The sequence below is a fragment of the Aspergillus campestris genome (genome assembly GCF_002847485.1).
Source record: "Aspergillus campestris IBT 28561 chromosome Unknown P168scaffold_7, whole genome shotgun sequence".
In the NCBI taxonomy this organism is placed as follows: domain Eukaryota; kingdom Fungi; phylum Ascomycota; class Eurotiomycetes; order Eurotiales; family Aspergillaceae; genus Aspergillus; species Aspergillus campestris.
Window position 1 is genome coordinate 464,953 of NW_020194342.1, and position 23,604 is coordinate 488,556.

Below are 23,604 nucleotides of genomic sequence, written 5' to 3' on the forward strand. Positions count from 1 at the left end.
AATGGCATCTGAAGTGTGTGACCACCCCTCCCCACCAGCATTAGGATTCACTTTGCATTCCTGGTTTTTCGTCAACTGCGCGTCCGTCCAGGAAAGGAAAACGGAGGTTCGGAAAAGTTCTCCGAGCTGTCGATGATTTGATACTACGCTTGACGCTGGTTGATGTGGGTAAAACTAACTGAGCATCATACGCCATCCAGGCCCGCCCAAACCAATGTATCCCTTCAATAGATCCTGAACTAGACCGCTGGTCTATCCTAAATATCGAGATTGCATGCAGAAGTCTAGACCCTTACTATCGTAACTGTACATAGAAAGGGGGGGGGCGCAATAAGAAAGCCACCTGGTCATCTCAGCCGAGGAGGAAGCTTGCGGAGATTAATTCCGGATGGGTCCCTGACGCTGTCCCAAATACTGGCTGGCACTGTCGATGGCAGTTTATGCCCCTTCAGTTGCTGATCAATCAACCACATCCCCACCACGAACTCCTCCCGCGTCAGGAGCCCAATATCCTGCCGGTCCACTAGGTCCCAGATCTCTTGCAGAGTGCGACGCGGCAGGCGGCTGCGTGACCAGATATCGCGGACGATCACATTCGCCACCATCTCGGAGGCGTCGGGTGGATATCGGTCGCTGCTGTTCATCTGCTCCTTTGCAGGGATCAGCAGGCCCTTGTTGGCGGCCCAGACGCCCTCGTAACGCTTGCGTTCTTTCTCCGTCACTTCGCCGCGCCATTTTTTGCGGTCGCCTTCGTGGTGCCTGTGGGGGTGCTTGTGGATGAAGTGTGGTTTGTGATGATGATGATGATGATGGCTGTGCTCGTCGTTCTCCTCGTCGAGGCCGTCGCTGCGGAGGGTCTGCCGTAGACTGCCTGCAGGGCTAATTGGAGTGGAGCGATCTCTTTGGCCGGGGGCTTGTAGTTGTAAGATAGGTCGAGCCCCTGGTCGGCGTTGTGGGGGCGGCGCCGGGGGGACTTTCCGCGCCTGGGAATGCCTTGCCGCCAGCGACGAGGCCACGATTGCGTCAGACAGGGTTTCTTCGTCCATGACCCTTGATTCTCCGGATAAGCTCGTACTGCTCAGGTTGCTGCGTGGTTGGCGGTACGGCGACCCGGAGCTGGGGCTGGTCGATTGGTTTGATCCACTTTCATTCAAAAGATGTCGATGGCTTCGCACGTCGACTTTAGGCGTTGACAAGATAGGCGGCCGAGGGGGTAGTGCTGGTGCCTTTTCCTCTGGCGGGACAGAGACATCCTTCAGGGGTACGACACCGCTTTGGCTGGGCGGGTCTTTTGCAGGGCCGCGGGGTTCATCGGCGCGGTTGTTGATGGGCGTTGAGGAAGCCGGCGTTGGCGTGTTTGGAAGGGGCCGTTCTTTTCGAGGAATTGGCGGAACGGGACGGGGCTTCTTCGAGGCGATTTGTGTGGCATCCGCAAGTGATTTCGGCGATGGCTTGCGCGGAGGAGGCTTGTGTCTAAGTGGTACCTTCTCGCCATTCGAAGAACTAATCGCAATAGGGCCGACTTTTGTTATTTCTCTATCTTGCATCGGTTCAGGCGACGGTGATACTCGATCAAGATGACTATCATTTGGCGGCGGACGTGGCTTTCCCCGCTCCTGTGCGGCATCCTTGGCCACACTTGCGGCGATCTTCTCAGCCTGGGAACTCCCTAGTGCAAAACGGGCGGCAATTTGCTCGGTTGTGCCCGGCGTGGACGGCCGTGAGTTCCCACGCGAGTCGTTCAAATGCGAATTAGAAGCGAACAGACCAATTTTGTCCTTGACCGAGCCCACTTCAGGGGCTGGTTCCGATTCAGAATCGGGATGAGACGCTGGCTGGGGACGGGAGTAGCCGGCATGATGTGTCGTCGTCCCGGGCTTCTGACCGGTGGCTGGCCGTCCATCTTGCGAAGGCGTCACCGTAAAGGCCGCAGTGGCCCCCTGAATGGCTGTCACGGTGTTTTGAACATGACTACGGGCGGAATTGGGCGGTGCTCGATGGTTAATAGCGGGTATCGGAGACGCCATTCATGGGACCAGCCTTCGGGGGGTAGCTGTAGAGCAGATTTCAAACAAGATCGACTGGAAAATGCGAAAACCCCGGGGTCCCAACTGTCTCAAGAAGAATTGAACCAAAATTGTATCGGGGCAGGACCACAGAGGACATTGATGTGGTCAATTATCGTACTCCGGAGTCAGAATGATGATGTTGTCGACGTAGCTATGGGGGTTCTGCTGAGGTAATCACGAATGCTTTGATCATCAAATTCTAGAACGGGCGCAAAGACAACAAATGAACGGATATATTATACATATAGGCGAAACGACATCAATGAGACAAAGATTATATAGAAGACATGTACTTGTCAATTGCATGGCTGAATCAGATGAAGCACAAACCAAACTATAAACCCCAAATCACGAGGAATCTTCTCAGGCCATAAAAAGGAGCGTTGGGATGAAATATCCAAATTAACCGACAGCGGGCCCTGGCAACAATGCGGAGACCCCGAAATATGCCGGTACTTCCCAGTCAAACTGCGATCCATCTTCCCCGCTTCTTCATTTTGCCTACGATGATAGTCGTTTGAATGCTCGCTCATTTGTTGATTGGCACGAGTGGGTCGAAGACGCTCTCATGGTCCATGGTTTTGACTCCGTTTCATTTCTCTTTTATGCTCGTTCTCGAGCCCCAAGGATGTTGACACCACTACTAGACGACACATGTTGCCTCAATCTGACTTTCAAGTCTGATGCTTGCGTGTATGTTGCAATTAGCACGTGAAACTACTCTCCTTTACACGGTGTCCAATATTTCATCCCCCGTGAGGCGTCATGTCTTCTGGGAAAGATAGGAATAGTCAAGGTGAGCGCGCGCAGATGATACTACACTCGTTGAAATACCCACCGATACAGATCTTGTCGCGAGGGATCTGGATTGAAGAGGTACTAAACAATGGTAGAAATTTCAGGTCACCATGAGGTGGATAGCGCGTCGACGAGGGACCACAGCAACGACTCTCAAGAGGAGCGATCAACCCACACGGGTGACAACCAACCCCGATGTTCGATATGCCACAGTACTTTCAGACGCCCTGAACATCTAAAACGCCATTTTCGCAGTCATACAAAAGAAAAGCCATTCAAATGCACACGGTGTGGCCGTTACTTTTCTCGGACGTATGTATATGAAGTCTTCTGCATTGCTTCCTTGCTCGTTTGACCGACCGACACTGTATCCACAACTTATGAGGCGTCGTGGCTGATAACATTGGCTAGGGATACGCTGCATCGTCATGAACTGAGCCACCACTCTGTTGGAACTAAAGGCACCGAGGGACACGCACACCGGATTACAGTGAAAACATTTCGCGCATGCTTCAAATGTGCAGTGGCACGAGTTCGGTGCAGCGGTGGTATGCCATGCGGTCGTTGCGAAAACCGGTCGCTTGCGTGCCAGTATCCGACGGAGCGACGCTCCAAAACCAAAGGGCAGAAAGCACTATCTTCCGACGCTTCTCCGGTGCTTGACGGCGCATCGAATAGTTCGGCATTTCTTCTAGACCCACCGCCATTGGCAGATGACGTTGATACCCACATGAAGTCGTCGGACGGGCCTGTCATGTCTCGAAGTTTGAACCTTGAAATGACTCAGGCTCAAGCTCAATTGCCCGGACAGAGTGTATCAGATGCGTTCTCGGGCTCTTCGAACAAGCTAAACGTCCAGAATGTCCTTCGGAGCCAGCATGATGACGTTCCTGAGACGGAGCCTTCGCATGCGCCTAATGCCAGCCAACTCGGGACCGCAGTGTATCCCTCTTTCCCTCTATATAATGTGCAAAACCCACACCACGCCTATCCTGAAGTTCCCACTTCAGACATACGAAATACTCACCCACGCAATGACAAATATCCTGTTGGTAGTTTTACGAGGTCCCGACCCCTAGAAAGGGACGAAAACACAAATGCTCTAGAATTGACAGTGTCGGGCTTGCAGCAGACCTCATTGGGCTCGAACGAGCCCAACCTTTCCACCATCAACTGGCTTCCCAACGATCTGTACCAAGATGGGACAAACAGAGAAGCTCTTCGATCTAATGCTCCGGCCCAGGGCCCTCAGACAGGAGGTTCCTTGGGTCAAACGGTTTGGCTTCCTCCAGTTGTCGGTACGGGCCCGATCAATTCATCACTAGATAAAAGTATCTGTCAAGCGCCGCTTAGGGATTCTTCGACCAGCGGAATCCCGAAAGAACCCAATAACTTGGCCCAGAATACCACTCAACCTCCTGTACAGTCATCCACAAAACGGTTGACTGATGAGTGTATGGGTGATGCTCCGCCTCCCTCTAAGTACAATCGGACACAGAGCCTCCTGTCAAAACAACCCACAAATTTTGTCAATGTCCCTTCATACTCGGAAGAAGAAAGCGCGCAGGGCTGCTTTTCCTTCCCTGCCATACATGAATCTCAACACACGCCCGACGAACAAAGTGCCATTGAATTTCCCATCGAGCCATCGACATATGATGACATCTATAGGTCTTTTATCCGGCTATGTTGCGCCGACAGTCTTTTTTATGCCAAATTCGATTCGACCAACTTTCCGTCGGCGAATGCTTTATCAAGTTTCATTCGTGTTTATTTTGAAGCGTTCCAGCCAATATACCCCATCTTTCACGCCCCTACATACAATCCAAACCACACTCATTGGTCCGTCATACTGGCCATTTCGGCCATAGGTTGCCAGGCTTCAGGCCTCCATGAATGTACTGTGGCAATGAACGAGTTCCTTCGAAGAGCTATAGCTTTCGAGGTAGGCCGTGCTCAACCGCCAATGAAAAGTCTTCTGTGCTAATCTTAATAGAGGGAGAAACACCGCTCCGAGCAGACGCCTCTGTGGCTTCTTCAGGCAATGATGCTAAACTGCGTCGGACTGGCTTATGGCGCAAGCGAGAAAACAAGAGCATCTGCACTCAACAGCTTTGGGGATCTGGTAACACTCGTGAGCCGTGAACGACTCTTGTATTCTGTGAGCAGACCGAACACTACATGTGGTGAAGATACACGAGAGACCCAATGGACTTCATGGATTGAGGATGAAGTGAAACGACGGACCACGTACTTTGTATGGGTAAGGAACCCCCGAGGATCTGCGCTCGGTCACATCATTAATCGGAATTAGCTTTTGGATTGCACGCTCGCCTATCATTTTGATAGTAGCCCGTCGCTGTCCTTGGAGGACGGCCAGGCTGCGCTCCCATCTCACGAAAGCCTCTGGCAGGCGAAATCGGCCGGGATGTGGAAGCAGCTTGTTGAAACCCCCTCCGGTAACTTGTCCTCTAAAACTATCTCGCGCGCTCTCCTAACACTGCTTAATAGGTCCGGTAGGCGTGTCACTTTACGACGCTGTGCTGATCATGTACATCGAAAAGCGACTGGTGCCTGGGATCGGAGATTTCACTAGCATACTACTCACCCACGCTCTCTACCAGCGAACGTGGGAAGTGGGTGATTATTTTCGACGTCCACTATCCTTTTGGGGCCCAACTGCAAAGAAGCAGTCTCGAGACGCAGCTATCCCTTCAGGCTCTATCTGGCTCCCAGGCATTCCGGCATACTCAAAATGGCGCAACAGCGCGTGCGACTGTCTGGATATCCTCCAATGGATGATCAACGGCACACAAGCACCAGGCCATGAGCATCCGATATTTTTACACCTCCACATGGCACGAATCGTTCTGCTCACCCCGTTCCGTGAAATCCGATCGCTAGCGACCTCGATCGTGACGGGCCAGATTGGGTGGACCCAACGCCAGCAGTCTATCGAGTGGCATTACATCCTCCGTTGGATACAGCACGATCAGTACAAGGCCCGTCTGGCGATCGTCCACGCGGGCTCTTGCTTATCGCACATCCGAAGCCATTCGACGAATGCTTTTCACGAGCCGGTGGCTGCCTTCCTTTCTATTCTCACTCTATGGGCTTACGGCATGTGTCGCCCCCAGGAATTCACAGAGCCTACCCTGCTTGTGGAACCAGCATCTCGTCAGGCGACCAAGCCAACCTATATCCATCTTGATCACCCCTGTGACGACGGGCTAGTTCAATCATTTGTACGGGATGGCCAGACCATGAGCGGCATTGTGACGGGTGCTGGTGATATATGTGGCCCACAGGGGCCCAAGGAAGTCCTCCGTGTTGGCTGTAAGATTCTCTCGGACCTCAATTCGTGGGGAATCTCTTGGCGCTTGATTGCGACTCTGACCAAGCTTGCTGAGCTGATGCTTTGAGGTCATTATATGGACATGTACTATACGAGAATCGTGTGTAGTATGTATATAGCATGTAAATAGCATAATAAAGCCTGGACATTTAAACCTCAACTGACATGGCTGGATATAAGGCGCGAAACGATCGCTGGGCTGATCATAAACACTAGGTACTAGATAATCAGGCAGATAGATGTGATGTCACATGTTCTAGGCTCCGCTATCTTATCGGCGCTGCAGCCTAATTCCGCGTCCATTTAAACACGCGCTGCAACGCAGCTGTCAGACAACAACCCCAAATCTCTGGGAAGTTGATCTGAACAAAATGGACTCCGATGAGATTCTGGATAAAGATGGCTCAACAAGCCTCGTTACGGGACAAGGCGACTCGGATCCCGAGGAAAAGTGACCATCCCAATCCTCACTTCCTCCTTTACAGCCATAAGTATAGCTTACTGACGACTAGATGCTTTTGTTGAACCTATAGATATCCAAACAGACCACGGAACAATTCACCGACGCTACCCTTTCACGAGCTATTCCAGACCCTCTTCAACCCGCTAAGCGAAATCAAGAAGAAACCAGCCGGCGCCGTCGCAGGGCGTCGCAAACTCGGCCCGCACGGCCAGTCCAGCGCGAATTTGAACCCGTTCGAACGCCGCCGCGATGTGATCGAGCGGTTCATCTCGCGATGGCGAAAAGAGGTCGGCGACGACATCTACCCCGCATTCCGCCTGATTCTGCCCGACAAGGATCGGGACCGGGCGATGTACGGGATCAAGGAAAAGGTGATCGGGAAGATGTTGGTCAAGATTATGAAGATCGACAAGAACTCCGAGGACGGGTTCAACCTGTTGAATTGGAAGCTTCCCGGGCAAGCAGGCGCGTCTAGCATGGCGGGTGATTTCGCGGGCCGGTGCTACGATGTGCTCTCGAAGCGGCCGATGCGGACGGAGGTGGGAGACATGAGCATCGAGGAGGTGAACGGGAAGCTTGATCAGCTTGCGGCGGCGACGAAGGAAGACGAGCAGCTGCCGATTATGGCGGAGTTCTACAGACGGATGAGCCCCGAGGAGCTCATGTGGCTGGTCCGGATCATCCTTCGGCAGATGAAGGTCGGGGCGACGGAGCGGACGCTTTTCAATGCCTGGCATCCGGACGCTGAGAGTCTGTACAGCATATCTAGTAGTCTCCGGCGGGTTTGCTGGGAGCTGCATGATCCTAATATTCGGCTGGAGGACGAGGATAGGGGGATTTCGCTGATGCAGTGCTACCAGCCGCAGCTGGCGCAGTTTCAGATGCATTCGCTGGATCGGATGATAAGTCGCATGAAACTCACAGAAGACGATCCGGTGTTTTGGATCGAGGAGAAGTTAGATGGAGAGCGGATGCAGCTCCACATGGATACCGACGAGTCGGTGCCAGGAGGGAGGAAATTCGGCTTCTGGTCGAGGAAAGCCAAGGACTATACGTATCTCTACGGGAATGGCGTCCACGACGAGAACGGCTCGTTGACGAGACATCTCGATGACGCGTTTGCGGACGGTGTCCAAAGTCTTATCCTCGACGGTGAGATGATTACCTGGGATCCCGAGCAAGATGCGCCGGCGCCGTTCGGCACGCTTAAGACGGCTGCCCTAGCTGAACAGCGGAATCCGTTCTCGAGTGGCACTCGGCCACTGTACCGAATTTTTGACATCCTCCACTTGAATGGGCGAGACCTGACAAGGTATACCCTCCGTGACCGGCGAAACGCGCTGCAAAAGAGCATCAAGCCCGTCCACCGCCGATTTGAGATCCATCCCTACGAAGAAGCCACAGGAAAAGCCGAGGTGGAGGCGTCCCTTCGGAGGGTCGTCGCAGAGGCATCTGAAGGTCTGGTGCTGAAGAACCCCAGGTCTCCCTATCGTCTGAACGAAAGACACGACGACTGGATGAAAGTCAAACCCGAGTATATGACCGAGTTTGGGGAGTCACTCGACCTGGTGGTGATCGGAGGATACTACGGGTCTGGCCACCGCGGCGGCGGCCTGGCAAGCTTCTTGTGTGGACTGAGGGCCGACGATTCCTCTTCTTCACAGAACTCAGGCGAGACGAAATGCTATTCCTTCTGCAAGGTGGGAGGAGGCTTCAATGCGGCCGACTACGCAAATATCCGACACCACACGGACGGCAAGTGGCACGAATGGAATCCCAAGAAACCGCCCACGACATACATGGAGCTGGCCGGCGGGGACGCTCAGCATGAACGACCAGACATGTGGATCAAGCCTGAAGACTCGGTCGTTCTCTGTGTGAAAGCGGCCTCCGTTTCAGTTAGTGACCAATTCCGGCTCGGGCTGACGTTGCGTTTCCCGCGGTTCAAGAGACTCCGAATGGACAAGGACTGGAAAAGCGCATTGTCCGTGCAGGAGTTCCTTGATCTGAAGTCCAGCGTGGAAGAGGACCGAAAGAATCAGGAATTCAATGTCGACGATTCCCGCAGGAAACGGGTCAAGCGGTCGACCAAGAAACCCCTGACCATCGCAGGGTACGATGAGAATGCAGAGGCCAAGTATGTGGGACCATCTGGGCATATCTTTGACGGGCTCAATTTCTGTACGTTGACTCTGCACTTGCTAGACAGGGCGTTCGTTCGAGGTTGCTGACACGGCGCACAGATATTGTGACTGAATCGGGTGCCCCCGTCAAGAAGTCCAAGGCAGAGCTGGAGCAGCTTGTCAAGGCCAACGGGGCCAAGTTCTACCAGACGAATAGTGCAGCCGCGGACACTATTTGCGTCGCTGATCGAAGTATGTATCTTTAGTATGTAGCCTAACTGCAACTAACATTCCATGGCCAGGAACGGTGAAAGCCGCCTCATTGCAGAAGCAGGGCACGGTGGATATAATCCGTCCGTCGTGGATACTGGACTGTATTCGGCAGAGCGAAATCGACGCTGGTCTCCCTGATCTTCTACTGCCTTTCGAACCAAGGTATGGGTATAACCATCCATGACTAGGTGACCACTACTAACACTACGCAAGACACCTCTTTTTCGCCACACAAGACAGAGAAGAAGAGGCCGCAGCGAACGTCGACCGCTTCAATGACAGCTATGCCCGCGACACCACCAAAGAAGAACTCCGCGACGTAAGCACCCACCACAATAACATCAACAGCAGCATCCATCCAGATTCTAACAACAAAAATTCCATTCTCAGATCCTCAACCAAATGATCAAAGACCCCAACATCGACAACACCCAACCCCACGAAACCATCCGCAAAATCACCTCCCAAATCCAAGAGAAAGTCACCTCGGGTTGGGAAATGCCGCTAGGCTGGCTCTTCAAGGGCCTCACCATCTCCATGCCCCAGCGGGACGAACCCGACGGGTCCGCTCAACAGTTGCGCCTTCGTCTAGCCAGTAACACGGCCAGTTTCGCAGGGGCTCATATGGTGTCCTCCTCCTTGTCCTCCCCTTCGCAAGATCCCCGGGTCACCCACATCGTCGTGGACACGCACAGCACGGCCTCTGACATTTCTTCCATCCGCACGTCATTATCCGCTAGAGCGTCTGGCAAGATACCGCATCTTGTCACGGTGGAATGGATCGAAGAGAGCTGGAAGCAGCGAACGCTGCTGGATGAAGAGCGTATGTTGTCAATTTTCCTCCATACTACCCATTCCTTAACACTGTATTTCCTCGTCTGGACCCTATCAAAACTAACCACCTGCTAAACCCACAGGATTCCAACCCTCACCCTCGCCTAAGAAATAAATTAAACCAAAATATAATGAATAACGGCAGTTCACTTCCCCTATACAATACAATACAATGTCGTCCCATTCCACCCAGTGACTTAATGATTTCCAGCATATATTGTGCGTAATAATAAATCAATATAGAAAACAAACAAAAACCACCTAATATAGCAATAAAATACATCCCGGACTCCGCACGGAGATAACCGACCGACCAACTGACCCTTGTGACTGTCATATTCCTTTTCCTTTTCTTTTTTCGTTTTCACGCTTCTTCCATACTAGGTATGGGTGTTAGGTAGGTATTGGGCGGAGATAAGATGCAGGGATGTGGATGTGGATGGGGATGGTGACACCTGCGAGACTGTAAGCTTTGGGGGGTTTTTCTTCTGGAAGATTTCGCTTTTCTTTCTGTTACACTCGTACGTATATACATACAGATACCCAGATGGGGAGCCTGCAGATACTATAGGTAGGGAGGTAACAAATAATCGATAAAGCAGCATTTGTGATTGGGTTAGTGGAACTCGTTCATCCCAGTAGCTTATCAAAACAAGTCGATAGCTAGATAGATAACAATGGCTATCTCCTATCTAACCCGATCTGCACTCCCTCTACCGATTGATTGGATTAGCAGCAAACACAGCCTGAGAGATATGTGTGTGTGCTACTGCTCCGTACGTGATTGCCTAGGCCACGGCTGACCAGGCTAATCAATAGGGAGCGGTCAATAGACCCGTTGTTGGTTGGGGTTACATGAGTTCAAAAAAGGAATAATCAAAACAGTTGAATAAAAAGGATAAGCAAATGAGCGAAGTGGATATTCCCCAGGTTTCCCGTTCCGTCCCTAGTCCCAGTCTAGACAACCCGTGAACGCCTCGCTAGTTATCGTTCTATGCACCTAATGTATGCGTGCCCGAAAGGAAGGAAAAAAGTAAAGAAAAGGAAAGGGAAAAAAAAAAAGGACAAAAAAGAAAGTGCCCCGTATGTACATTGGAGGGGGGTAAGAAGGGGGTAAGAAATAAAGCAAAGGAGGTAGTATCGGAAACCCACGCTAAGCACCACGGTAATGAAAGTTGGGGTATCCAATAAATAACAATAAATGAAGGAGGGAAAAAAAAAGGAAAAGAAAATGAATGGAAGGAATGAAAACCATGCCAAACCCCAAATGCGTCAAACGGTGAATACGGCCATTCAGACGTTATTCGCTGTAATTCCCACCCACCGAGATGGAATGGTACCCTCTTCTTCATACTCGTAGTCGGAATATGCCGAACGATGCTGTTGCCGAGGTGGGAGCCAGACGCGCGCCCGTGTAGGAATGTCATCCCGTAACTTCCCACACCGGCGCATGTTCATTTCTAGAACGATAACGCGCAGGAAATTGCTGTTTTCTCGCGGTTCCCGTTGGCGACAAACTGGGAGGCTTTCCGGGTTGAACGGCAGATAGCGTTGATCTCGTCCGTCGCCCGGTAAGCGGAAGCCGCTCTTCCGCGATCCGCGCTTGCGAGTGCGATGATAGGTCTGCATCTGGACGGAGACGGGGCAATTTCGCGAGTCGAGGGTTTCGTGTGGATAGTCCTGGTACGCATACATCTCCGCCGGCGAGATGGTCACCGGGTTTAGATACCGACGCAGGGCGGGTGATGGCGGTTCGTTCATGGGCGGAGGCCGGCGGTCGTCTGTCATCTCGGGGTTGATGGTGAATAATGACTGCGGGAGGAAGTCGTCGGGCGGGGGCGCAGGCGTTGTGAACCGGGACATTGTTTGCGCCGCCGATTTGATGGCTCGTAATGACGCGGTCAAGTTGGATCGGAACGACCCGAGACCCGGAAACGAACGAGGTGCCGGCGACGGGATGGGAGATTTCGCAATGGTGGGCTTTGAAAAAGTCGTATTATAAACCTCATCCTCCGCCTCCGAGTCTTGGATTTCCGTCTCCAGTAGAGGGTGATCAAAGGCACAACTCTCACATCGGGATGTGCGGCGATATCGTCTCTCCGTAAGGTTTCGTTGGCTGAGGGAGGTGGGAAGCGTAGAGAAGCTGGAAGGGGTATCGGCGTCATGGTCCAACGATGGAACCGACTCGCTGGACGTGGAGCGGCCCGAGAAGGACAATGCTTCACTGTCGTCCTCACTTCCGGCCGTTGCCTTATCGTTATCTTCAGGGGGGCTCAGAAGCAGATCGAGGGTACTGTTCCCCGTCCCCTCCAACAACTGATCGTCCCTCGCACCGACGCCATCCATGAGGAATCTGCTGAAATCCTGCACATGATCCCGCGGTAGCCTGCGGGATTCCCGCGCGGTCCAGCTTCGGCGAGGGACAGGGATGGCAGTGGCTTCTAAGATCGACGCAACTGACGACGGGACGGGACGATCCCCGCGGGTAGTGAAAGAGCGTCTCGGTGGTTTAGGGTGTCTGTCGGCTTCGCGTTGCACCGATGGGGTCAGTCGCAACGAACGTTTAGGGGGGATGACCATGGGATCCGCGTGCGGTAGTTGCAGGGTTTCCTTATCGGATCGGTTAACATCGACGGTGCGTCTGGCGGGTTCCGTATTCGTCGTCGGTTTAGATCTCCCATGTTGACTATGGGATTTCGGAGAAGGCACGGAAGTGAAAAGAAAAGCTCGAGGGACCATCATCTTGATGTAGGGTGTGTTCACGATCGTACTTTGTAGTAGTTGGTGATAAAACGTCCCACACCCGCGGAGGCACTCTGATCGAGAGATTGACTGAGATACATGGATGAAGGGGGGAGACAGGAGGAGGCCAGGAGGGAGGGAGTAATAAGAGGGAGAGAGAGAAGATAATGGGCGATGTTGCAGGAAGATGTCGGATATATTCAATCACTATGATGTGTTGGCACCGGAGCGATAAGGCATTCAGGCACTCAGGCAGGCAAGAATCGTAAGCCCAATGCGGGCAACCGTCCAGATGCGTCACGCAGGCACAATCCCAACCATGCAAGGTTTGAGATAGGAAAGAGGATAGAAAGAATATTGCACGGGTTGTTCAATAGAATTCCGAGAAGGGAAATATAATAGAAATTGTGAAAGAAAGGGAGCGAAAGAAATATAAGGGCAAGAAAGAAACAAAGGAGATGCAAAGGGAGAAGACTGAAGAGATGACGGAGGGCAGAGAGTAGAGAGTAAAGAGTAGAGTAGAGTAGAGTATGTTCGTTATGTCAGGAGAGTAATCTCGTATCGCAATTACATCATTCGTGGGTATTAAACCCGGTAATCCGATTGCCCCGTGTATTTCAGGTCAATCTATCCCGTACACTGCCGAGTCGAGAGTTACCACAGGAGGGAAGGATCATGATTATATGGTGGGAAAAATAATAAAATTCGTGATAATAACACCATTTTCATTCCAAATTTCCATTACAATCAAGTCAATTAACAGGTAGAACTTTGGATGAAGGACGATCCCATCCAGACAAGTAAGCCAGATGCATAAGACGGATTAGTCAGCGGTTTTCGAAAGGGATTTTTCCAGCATTGTGTATTGCCCTGTGTTTAAAACTGATCTCGATCGCGATGATCGTCTGAACTCTTCGATCCGTCTACATAGTTTACCTGTCGACGGCGTACCTTCGGCGCCCTTCCTTGATATATTTCCAATCACCGGGGTGGTGATTCGAGTCCCTTGATCGTGTGGTACCCCACTTCCACTGGTATGCGGGTCGCCTTGAATCTGGGGCGGTGATCTTTAAGAATCTTGACTAGCCTCAGCCTCTCGTTTCATATATCCATACCCCTCGGGATTGGTTCGCGTCTTATCTGAATCTCATTGTCGTTGTCCCTGGAGTTAGGGAGGGAGAAACAATCCAACATAGGAAGAAATCTTGGAAAGGCAAGGCATAGGAAACAGACACGAGAGAGAAAAGAGAGAGCCACAAGAACGACAGAACGACAGAACGACTCGCAGCGTGCTCCCTGTTTGATAAGCATGCCCATTTCTGACTCCGCATGTTCGCCGACCATCCTTGAATGGGCTGGGCCATGATAGTGGACCACTCCGCGGAGAAGAAGTCTGATATCAAAATGGATCCTACACCGGCGGTTAGGCCTCGCGGAAAACTGTCCACGACTGATCAAGAGATGAACCCCACCCATGGGTCTGCTTCGAAAAGACGTTGTGTTAGCACAGCGTGCATCGCCTGCCGGAAGAGAAAGTCCAAGGTAAGAGAAGGTCGCCTCCAACTATTCATCGATCGACTTCGGATCCTGATTCCTCTTTTTCTTCCATTCCTCAGTGCGATGGCAATCTCCCCAGCTGTGCGGCTTGCTCCTCCGTTTATCACTCGACATGTATGTCATGACTTGGACTAGATCGATCGACCCTGTCGCTGATATCCTCTAGGTGTCTATGATCCAAATTCTGACCATCGCCGTAAAGGCGTGTACAAGAAAGACACGGATGCGCTCAAGACTAAGAACACGACCTTATTGACTTTGATTCAAGCTTTACTCAACTTTGAGGAGGAGGAGGATGCCTTCGACTTGGTTCGGCAGATCCGCTCTTGCGATAACTTGGAAGACGTTGCGCAGTCCATCGTCAGTCAGGAAAGGGGCAGCATGCGTGCTTCAAGGGAAGCCACCTCCAACGAGGACGGGACGATGGCGCAAGCCGACCAATTCGAGTCCGAACTGGCCGGGAAGGTGGGCGAGTTGGTCCTGGATGGTTCCCGCAAGTTCATTGGGGGAACGTCAAATCTCATCTTTCTGCCGGTGGGGTCGGAGTTGAACGAATCTGGCTCGGGCTTCGAAGGCCCGATTTTGGGTCAGACGCCCGATTTCTCTGTGACGCGGTGGACAAGAGTCACCCAGAACGAACAGCTGGTCAGCCACCTAATGACCATGTATTTCACTTGGCACTATCCTTTCTTTACCACCCTGTCCAAGGATCTCTTCTACCGCGATTTTGTGCGAGGGGTTTCTAGTCAGTACTGCTCGTCGTTGCTGGTCAACGCGATGTTAGCCTTGGGTTGTCACTTTTCTACCTGGGAAGGGGCCTGGGAAGACCCGCTCAACTCGGCAACGGCAGGCGACCACTTTTTCAAGGAGGCCAAAAGTCTGTTATTCGAGAACGATGAACTGGCAAAGGCAAAGCTGTGTACGGTCCAGGCCCTGGCACTCATGTCGGTCCGGGAGGCTGGCTGCGGTCGGGAGGGCCGGGGTTGGTTTTACAGTGGCATGAGCTTTCGCATGGCGCTCGATCTAGGTCTGAACCTCGATGCACCTAGCATTGGATCGCGGAGTCTCGATGAAGATGAGATTGACGCCCGTCGGATCACGTTTTGGGGCTGTTTCCTGTTCGACAAGTATGTAATCTCGCCCGTTTGGAGGAAAGCATGCTCATGTATTAATCTCTTGCAGGTGCTGGTCTAATTATCTCGGTCGTCAACCACAACTGCCGTCTGCCAATGTCAGCGTTCCCAAGTTTGACGTTATGATGAACGAAGAAGCAGAGTTGTGGTCTCCCTACACCGACTCCGGTCCGAGTCGCGAGCATACGCAGCCCTCCCGCACCAGAGCCGTTGCTCTACAAATTTCCAAGCTGAGCGAGATCAGCGGCGACTTGATCGCGTTTTTCTACGACCCCACGCCTAGAGATAAAGCAGCGTCCAAACAATTAGAAATAAAGAGACTAAGTGAGATTCATACACGACTTGAAGCCTGGAAGAAGGGTCTACCCAAGGAGTTAGAAGCGAAAGAGGGACAGCTTCCCCAGGTTCTGTTGATGCAGTAAGCCGTCCTTGACTATCTCTTTCAGACTTAACCAACTCTAACGTCTCTCAAGCATGTTCTATCAACTTCTCTTCATACACCTCTACCGCCCTTTTCTCAAGTACACCAAGTCAAACTCACCTCTACCACCTCACGTCTCCCCACGCAAGCTCTGCACGCAAGCAGCTTCGGTCATCTCGAAACTCCTCCGGACGTATAAACGTACATACGGATTTAAGCAAATCTGCAACATCGTCGTATATATCGCACACACCACCTGCACCGTTCATCTCCTCAACCTCCCGGAAAAGAACGCCCAACGAGATGTCATTCACGCTCTGCGTCATCTCGAAGAGATGGGCGAATGCTGGCCCTGTGCCCGACGCACGCTCCGAATCCTCGACATATCCGCGCACAAATGGCAAGTGGAACTCCCCGACGAAGCCGTGACCATCTTCGAGCAGACGCACGCGCGCTGGGGATCGTGGGGATCGTGGGACCAGGGCGCCTCTCCCTCCTCCGTCGAGGAAAGCCCACCCGCAGTAATCAGCCACCCCGCCGCAATCCCCAACACCTACCACCCACCGCCCGATATGCTCTACCGCGAACCTACCACCACCTCTTCGCCCATGCAAGGCGTTCCTCCTCCTCCCCCTCCCACATCCGTCGGCTCCATGGCCCTGCCATACCCACCCGGACTCCCAATGCCCGTCTCGGTGCCATCGATGCGCGAAGCTCAGCGGTCACTAGGGGCACACCTGGCCCGTCCGAACGCACCGCTCCCAGAGCCCACCTATCTCCGTCCCGTGGCACACCCCTACACTAATAACCCCATCCCATATATCCCATTCACACAACCCGAGGCCTGGTTCTCCCCCAACGAAGGACAACAACAGCTTCACGCCTTGGGATCCACCCAGCAAGACCTCTCCGCAACGTCCAGCTCAACCCCCGTATCCGGCTTCGAAGGACCCGAGGACCCAATCGACGAGACCCAAGCCTGGTGGCCACCAGACCCCAACACGATGGATTTTGGAATGGGCGGTAATTGGCCATTATAATGCTTTATTTTTGTCCCCCTTGTTTAATTAACTTTTTCTATGAGAGTTCGGATTAATGATATACAAGCCGCAAATGAAGATGATATTACTCTTAATGTAAATGAAAACCACAGCTGCGCAGAAGTGGGTAGTATAAACATAGCATATGCGATTGATGGGCATGTCCAACGAAACTTGAGACCATGGCGTCGTGATCTACATTCTTTTCTCTTTTCCTTCTTCTTCTTCTTCTTCTTCTCCTCCTTGGGTTCTGTCTTATTCCCTGGTGTCTTTGTCTTTGTCTTTGTTATAGTTCTGTTCCCGTCTGGTAAAAGCTTAAGTGAATAGGGATTGGAATTGAGTGAGAATGTTTGTCATATGGTATCACTATTGAAGTTAGTCAATTAGTTGACCTGGGGTTCAATTGTGAAGGAACGAAGGAAGAGTGCAGAAGAAATGGTATAGAAGGAAAAGAAAAAAACATACCAAGAAATAATCAGCAACAGGTTTCTTCGCAGGCATGCCTCTCGTATCCTGCGCCGCAGCCTCAAACACCCTGTACCTACGCCCAGGGCTCCTAACGCCCGCTTTATTGCCCGTAAGGCCATTACTCCGGGCGTAGTCGCCGTTACTGCGAGCGACGGTGCCACCCGCGCTGGTATCTTCGCCCAGCTCCAAGATGGCAGCGACGTTGCCGCAGCGGTAGCAGTAGTTAGGGGCGGACCAGACGGTGACGATGCCGCCGTCGAACATCTCCTTGTAGCCTTCCATGACGAGCTGGTGGGCGCGCGCGACGAGCGACAGGTCGTTCTTGTAGTTGAATTGCTTGACGATGTCGCCGCCGAAGAGGAACCCTGCGCCGCGGGGGCTCAGGCCCCATCCGTCGATCTCGTCGGGGTCGGACCAGAGGAGGTCGCACATGGCGCCTTCGTGGGGCACTTCTTGTTTGCGGTCGATGAGCCGGATTTTGTCGACGGTGTCGATTAGCGGGGAGAGGCCGCCGTGGACGCAGAGGATTGCGCCTGTTCGGCTGGCGGTGCTGGCGGCGCCGTTGCCTGAGGCGCCTGTGCCGGGGGCCCGGAGCGAAGGGGGGTTTGGCTGGGGACGGTGGAGATGTCGCGTGGTGGGGAGATGTTCCGTGAGTCTGTGGATACGTCGGATGAGGATCGCTGTCTGCCTCGGTAGGTGTTCATGGTTACTTCGCCCCGCGAGTTCAGCACCTCTGTTTCCAGCCCGCCGTTCTCCATGGCCATGGTCGACTGCGTGGCGTTGTTCACCATGGGGGAGGGGCCCGACGGTTCGAGCTCGGAGCTGGCACCGAGGACGACGGCACCGAGCGCCAGATAGTCGAACACCTCGCAGCAGTACCGCCATACGTTGGCGCTGCCGTATTTCCGGATACACTCGTCGTAGAAGCCGTAGACGGTGGTGATTTGGCGCGATTCGTGGTTCCCGCGGATGAGGGTGATGCGGTCCGGGTAGCGGACTTTGAGGCAGAGGAGGAGGAGGAAGGATTCGAGCGAGTAGAAACCGCGGTCGACGAAGTCGCCCATAAAGAGGTAGTTGGTGTCGGGGACATCACCCCCGACGCGGAAGAGCTCCATCAGGTCATGGAATTGCCCGTGGATGTCCCCACATATCGTGACTGGGGCGTCCACACACACCACGTTTCCTTCTTCAATCAGGAGTTCGCGCGCCTTGTAGCAGAGTTCGCGGACCTGGGTTTCGGGGATGAGGCGGCAGGCGCGTAATTGCGCGATCGCTCTGTAACAACGGGATCACATCAGTACCATCCAACCCGGGTCGGCGCGTCATCTACCGATGCGATCGGATTGCAATACCTGTCTAGATCACTCATGGTGACTCTGCGCACGGGATGGGGACGAGGGCGAAAGTATGGGATAAGGTGATCGATCGGTGGGTCCTGGACGACGGCGGATAGACTCCGTGTACCGGGGAACGTGTGAGACTGGAAAGCGCTATGTGTACTGGAAGTGAACAATCATTTTCTCGTGGGGACAAACACCGTAAATCAACAAAAACAGACAAAAAATGAGACGGGAGAGTATGGGCGAGACGATGGGGGGAGGGCGAGGTGAGATGGTTGATAGTGGCGCGTCAGAAAGCCCGAAGAGCCAGCTTGGGCGCTGTGGTGGCCGACCAATCAGGGAGGCCAAAGATAAGATTAGATCTGATCGCCAAGGCCAGTGCGAATTCTCCAGCTTCACTTCGGGGACGGAAACAGAACGGGTGCCTCTTGCTGCACCCCCAGTCGTCCAGCCACCGTGACAGTCTCAACTTATATATTGATGTCATTTAAATAAGAGAAGGATACCATGCCTTGACCCCGAAATTTTGCAGGTCCTTCTGTTTGAATTGGTTCGATATCCTCCCGTGCGAAGGTGTGTGGTCGGGCTCGGGCTAACCGGTTCCCTCGTTACAGAACGTCAATTACCTTCGGCCTCGACTCCTCACATGTCTACGTGACCCTCGACTTCTTGACCGACAATCATATTCTTACCCGCTCCCGACAATGCCGCCCCATCTACACCCGAAGTCGCGATCGACGAGCTCGCTCTTCGCCGCTACCCTCCTTGCGTCTCTCGGCGTCGTCGGCTTACCACACCTCTTCCCTTGCCCGGCTCCGCGCCGGACGCTCGCCGATTCCGAAATGATCACTACGGCCGATGGTCAAACATTCCAGAGAGTGAGGCGGAGGGTAAGGAAAGACGCCGATGTCCCGGTCCAAACGGATAGTCCGCTACGCACCCAACCAGCGCCGGAGGACGATGTGTCGACATTTCTCCAATTGGAGGAGGAAGCCAAACAGCTATCACAAACTGGCCGGGAGTGCCCTGTACCCAAACCTACGGGGGCCCTTGGGGAATTGTTAGGGTTTCCGAGTCGAAAAGATACTCCTCAGGGACAAGAGGAGAGAACCGGGAGTTGACGGCATTCATTCTCTTTTATCCTCCATTTCCTTTTTCTTTTAACACCAACAACCGACCATCATGACACCAAAAGCACGCGGATTCAGCAGATCTACGAAAATCATACATACAACCCAGTCCATTGGAGATGGACCCCCTTTGTGCACCGGGAGGAGCGGCCATAGCCGGACAGCCGGCGACATACCTGTACAGATACCTGTGTATTAGGGCCGTGACAGTGGCCATTTAAACAAATAGCGATACCTGTAAATTGAACAATAACATGTTCCAATACAATTATACCATTGAACTTGCAACCCCCATCCTGACGTATTTTCCACTGATGCGACAACGTGACAGCCTGAGGTGTAAAACGCGCTAATCTGAAAATGGACGGATATGATTGGCCCGCGGATGCCACGAGTCGAGTTCACCTCCGGCCAGCGACCTTCACCAGGATCATTCCATCTGGCCTGCGCCACACAAAACAATGGACCTGAAAAACTTGGTTCAAGACCTCTGCTTGAATCCTAGACACACGAAATGGGTGGCCCCGCTGTTGGTCCTGGGCGATGCGCTCCTCTGCGCCCTCATCATCTGGAAGGTTTCATGTGAGACTACTCATCTCTCCGGGCCAACAAGCAACAGCTCGAGCTAACCAGCTACAGACACTGAAATCGACTGGACGACGTACATGCAGCAAGTAGCCTTGTATATCTCAGGAGAGCGTGACTACACAGCAATCAAGGGCTCGACAGGACCGCTAGTGTACCCAGCCGCGCATGTATACAGCTACAGTTTGCTGTACCATCTGACCAACGGAGGGCGGGATATCTTCTTAGGGCAGATTTTGTTCGGCGGTCTCTACCTCGCCACTCTTATTGTGGTGATTGCTTGTTACCGATTGTCGGGGGCTCCCCCGTATCTATTTCCGCTCCTGATTCTGTCCAAGAGACTCCATAGTGTTTTTGTCTTGCGTCTTTTCAATGACGGTCTGGCGGCGTTCGCTATGTGGATGGCTATCTACTTGTTTCAGAGGAAGAAGTGGACTGCCGCTGTGGCTTTGTGGTCGGCTGGGGTTGGTGTCAAGATGACTTTGTTGCTCCTTGCGCCGGCTATTATGATTGTGACGCTTCTTAACCTTTCGTTGCTTTCAAGCGTGTGGCTTGGAGTACTGGCCTTGCTTGTCCAGGTATGTGCTTACCTTTGAGGGGTTCTCTTTTGGGGCTCCTGATAGGAATTTAAGCTAATCAGCCAATAGGTCTTACTGGGGGCGCCGTTCTTGCAAGAGAACCCAGTGGGGTATGCATCCCGGGCCTTCGAGTTAACCAGGCAATTCTTGTTCAAGTGGACAGTCAATTGGAGATTTGTGGGCGAAGAATGGTTCTTATCTAGAGAATTCTCTCTCCTCTTGCTAGCCCTGCATCTCATCCTCCTGGGCGTGTTTGCTACCACCGTCTGGCTGCGACCATCAAGGTCCAACCTGCCCGATCTCATCAGTGGCCTGCTTCGAGGACAGCACCGCAAGGTCTCGCTATCCAGCTCCTTCATCCTGACGACTATGCTGACGTCTCTGGCGATTGGTCTGCTGTGTGCGCGGTCGCTTCACTACCAATTCTTCGCTTACCTCGCCTGGGCGACCCCGTTCCTCCTTTGGCAGGGAGGCTACCATCCGACGCTCATCTATGCGATCTGGGGCCTGCAAGAGTGGGCTTGGAACACCTATCCAAGTACCAGTATGAGCTCGTCGGTTGTCGTCTTGTCGCTTGCCGCCCAGGTGTTTGGTGTCCTTCTCAATAGCAAACGCGCAGTCGATGGCGCTGGTGTGCGCCCTAATAGCAAAGCGCATCGCGAATAAAAACAAGGCGTGCAACGGTATTCGCAATGCAATGCACAACCCAGTGTTCTATGCGCAAATAAATGTAAAGAAATGTTATAATCCAAGAGCCTCCGAGAGAAAGTAGACTCGGCGCTTCTGGGCGACCTCTCTGCAGAGGGGCCTTTAGTCTCCAACTCTGTTCATCGGTGCCGCACTTTATTCCGGCAGAATCAGGCATCCGAATCATCGTCAGACGGCGGTAGCTTCCCCATATTGGACTCGTCTTCACTTTCATCGTCCGAGATCGACGAGACCGGTTGCTTGACGAACTCCTTGGGCCTATACAATCGTTAGCGGTATTCATTGGCGCATGAACCTCAAGAGGAGAGCTCACCAGTAGCGCTCCTTCCGCCAGGCCTTCTCGTCGCGAACAATGTTGACGATCTCGCCGCCCAGCTTGTTATCGCGGCCTTCCAAGGCATTCGTGTCGACCACGACGTAAGACTTCCGCTTGATCCAGATGGTCGACCGGAACCGGGCAGGCAGTTCCACCAGGACAGACTTCTTGGACGGAAATTCAGCCGCATAGAGATTATTCCCCGTCGCCTTGAGGACCCGTGCGATCTGCTGCCCCGGGGCCAGATCATCTGGCGGGGTCAGGGTTTCCTCTGCTGTCGCAAGCATCTTTCGTCGCGGAGGGGCCATTGTGGAGGAGTAATTATTAATTTCCCTTTACTTCTAGGCTTCTCTTCTGGAGAGTTCTCAGTGTCGAACAAACGGTCAAATCAGATGCGTCCGGGGGAGGAGATAATCAGGAACCCAAATCTTTTTCTTTTTTTTTTTTCCTTTGGCGGAGACCGACCCTGGGTGCCTCAGGCCGCTACATGGTGGGGCAACTGCCTTTCCCACTACGGATATTGCCCACTCTGGTGTCCATTGGTAAATGCGCCTCCGACGTTCAGCCATACTTTCTCAATCCTGGCATTTCAGAAACCTAGACCCTTTCATGATGACCTTGCCCCCCCATAATAAACATTTGTGGTAGTCACAAGAATCCAATTGTTGACGGAGACCCCACCTGAACGACCACGGTTCGGTTACCTTGGTCCCTTGCGTCGAGAAAACCATCCAACACCGGAGATGGCCGTGTGATCTTCGTAGACCAGGAGTCTGCGGGGCTGATTCGGCTGTGGATTCATTTCATGCTCTGGACGCCAATCCAGGGCCCTCCCAGCGTGGAGGATACTGCTAATGTGCCTGACTGTACTACTGCAATGGGCGCAGCGAGCGACGCACGTTGGATGTCGTCGGATTGTCGCACAGATGTGTGTCTTCATGGTATGATTTTGTCCTGCTCTAGTTGTGATTAGGTTTGATGATATCACGGTAACGCTTGGCGTGCTTTGCTCGGGTCCGAGTTGGGTATTGCCACGCCTGGATTTGGTGTCTCTTGTGGGTTTATACTAGAAGGATGAACATCACTTCCTAGCCATATGTTGAGATCAAATTGATCTTCAGTGGTATCAATACTTGACAGGACATGCTACACTAGAATACTAAGTTAGTTAGTATACTACTACGCATTCATTTTGAGGGTCAGACAACATGGGGAGACCGTACGCTTTATAGATCGATAGAAGCGAAGGTCTGTACAGCAAGGGATGAGATACTCGTCTTGACATTCTTTCTCCTGTGTGGAATTCCAGATTCGTATCAGTCAAGAGGTGCATTGATCGTGCATCAGTGCATCAGTGCATCTGCACGCAAGATCCTCCTTGTTTCCCCTGTACATGCAGTACAATCGAGCCCGACTATCCTCCAGTCTCTTAATTCCACGTCCCCTATGACTGTATATCATAGGGTGGGTTATTGCCACGAGCCGGGCGGGAACAAGTCGGTTTCTTCCTCGGTAAGATTTCATGTTCTTGTGCAGACACTGATATGTTACTGCTTTCTAGTCCAGAAATTCTTCAAAAAATGTTAGAAATACTCAATAAATAAACAAGTATACAAATAATAAATCTCAGGTGAAATCAAAAAGTAATCCAAGAGCACGAGGGCTCGTCAT

General features: G+C 52.6%; 7 protein-coding genes across 7 annotated transcripts; 4 read left to right on the plus strand and 3 right to left on the minus strand.

The window, feature by feature from the left end:
* Positions 1-347: 347 nt before the first annotated feature.
* On the minus strand, positions 348-2,027 carry irs4 (the record flags this gene model as incomplete). Its single annotated transcript, XM_024840246.1, has 1 exon — positions 348-2,027. The coding sequence occupies one exon, from the start codon at positions 2,025-2,027 to the stop codon at positions 348-350; it is 1,680 nt and encodes a 559-aa protein (XP_024692197.1).
* Positions 2,028-2,591: 564 nt separating this feature from the next.
* P168DRAFT_254127 (putative C2H2 transcription factor) lies at positions 2,592-6,402 on the plus strand. The gene is made up of 6 exons (XM_024834401.1): positions 2,592-2,865; positions 2,963-3,179; positions 3,279-4,812; positions 4,864-5,130; positions 5,182-5,326; positions 5,379-6,402. Exons 1-6 carry the CDS (start codon positions 2,835-2,837, stop codon positions 6,287-6,289), a joined length of 3,105 nt encoding a protein of 1,034 aa, XP_024692198.1. The 5' UTR covers positions 2,592-2,834; the 3' UTR covers positions 6,290-6,402.
* A 171-nt stretch (positions 6,403-6,573) lies between these two features.
* P168DRAFT_311205 (DNA ligase (ATP) DNL4) lies at positions 6,574-16,808 on the plus strand (the record flags this gene model as incomplete). The annotated part of the gene is made up of 10 exons (XM_024839470.1): positions 6,574-6,673; positions 6,756-8,866; positions 8,929-9,060; positions 9,111-9,243; positions 9,295-9,400; positions 9,472-9,904; positions 14,381-15,341; positions 15,397-15,765; positions 15,821-16,615; positions 16,691-16,808. Exons 1-10 carry the CDS (start codon positions 6,594-6,596, stop codon positions 16,806-16,808), a joined length of 5,238 nt encoding a protein of 1,745 aa, XP_024692199.1. The 5' UTR covers positions 6,574-6,593.
* Positions 16,809-16,888: 80 nt separating this feature from the next.
* On the minus strand, positions 16,889-18,853 carry P168DRAFT_290775 (serine/threonine-protein phosphatase). The gene is made up of 4 exons (XM_024837288.1): positions 18,629-18,853; positions 17,942-18,551; positions 17,274-17,885; positions 16,889-17,174 (listed from the first exon to the last, which is right to left on the minus strand). Exons 1-4 carry the CDS (start codon positions 18,643-18,645, stop codon positions 17,172-17,174), a joined length of 1,242 nt encoding a protein of 413 aa, XP_024692200.1. The 5' UTR covers positions 18,646-18,853; the 3' UTR covers positions 16,889-17,171.
* A 197-nt stretch (positions 18,854-19,050) lies between these two features.
* P168DRAFT_290776 (uncharacterized protein) lies at positions 19,051-19,979 on the plus strand. Its single transcript, XM_024837289.1, has 2 exons — positions 19,051-19,166; positions 19,231-19,979. Exon 2 carries the CDS (start codon positions 19,321-19,323, stop codon positions 19,735-19,737), a length of 417 nt encoding a protein of 138 aa, XP_024692201.1. The 5' UTR covers positions 19,051-19,166; positions 19,231-19,320; the 3' UTR covers positions 19,738-19,979.
* A 204-nt stretch (positions 19,980-20,183) lies between these two features.
* On the plus strand, positions 20,184-21,876 carry alg3 (dolichyl-P-Man:Man(5)GlcNAc(2)-PP-dolichol alpha-1,3-mannosyltransferase). Its single transcript, XM_024835177.1, has 3 exons — positions 20,184-20,328; positions 20,386-20,909; positions 20,979-21,876. The coding sequence occupies exons 1-3, from the start codon at positions 20,208-20,210 to the stop codon at positions 21,573-21,575; spliced, it is 1,242 nt and encodes a 413-aa protein (XP_024692202.1). The 5' UTR covers positions 20,184-20,207; the 3' UTR covers positions 21,576-21,876.
* On the minus strand, positions 21,767-22,241 carry P168DRAFT_282334 (putative eukaryotic translation initiation factor eIF1a-like protein; the record flags this gene model as incomplete). Its single annotated transcript, XM_024835977.1, has 2 exons — positions 21,767-21,875; positions 21,931-22,241. The coding sequence occupies 2 exons, from the start codon at positions 22,239-22,241 to the stop codon at positions 21,767-21,769; spliced, it is 420 nt and encodes a 139-aa protein (XP_024692203.1).
* Between the last annotated feature and the right edge of the window lie 1,363 nt (positions 22,242-23,604).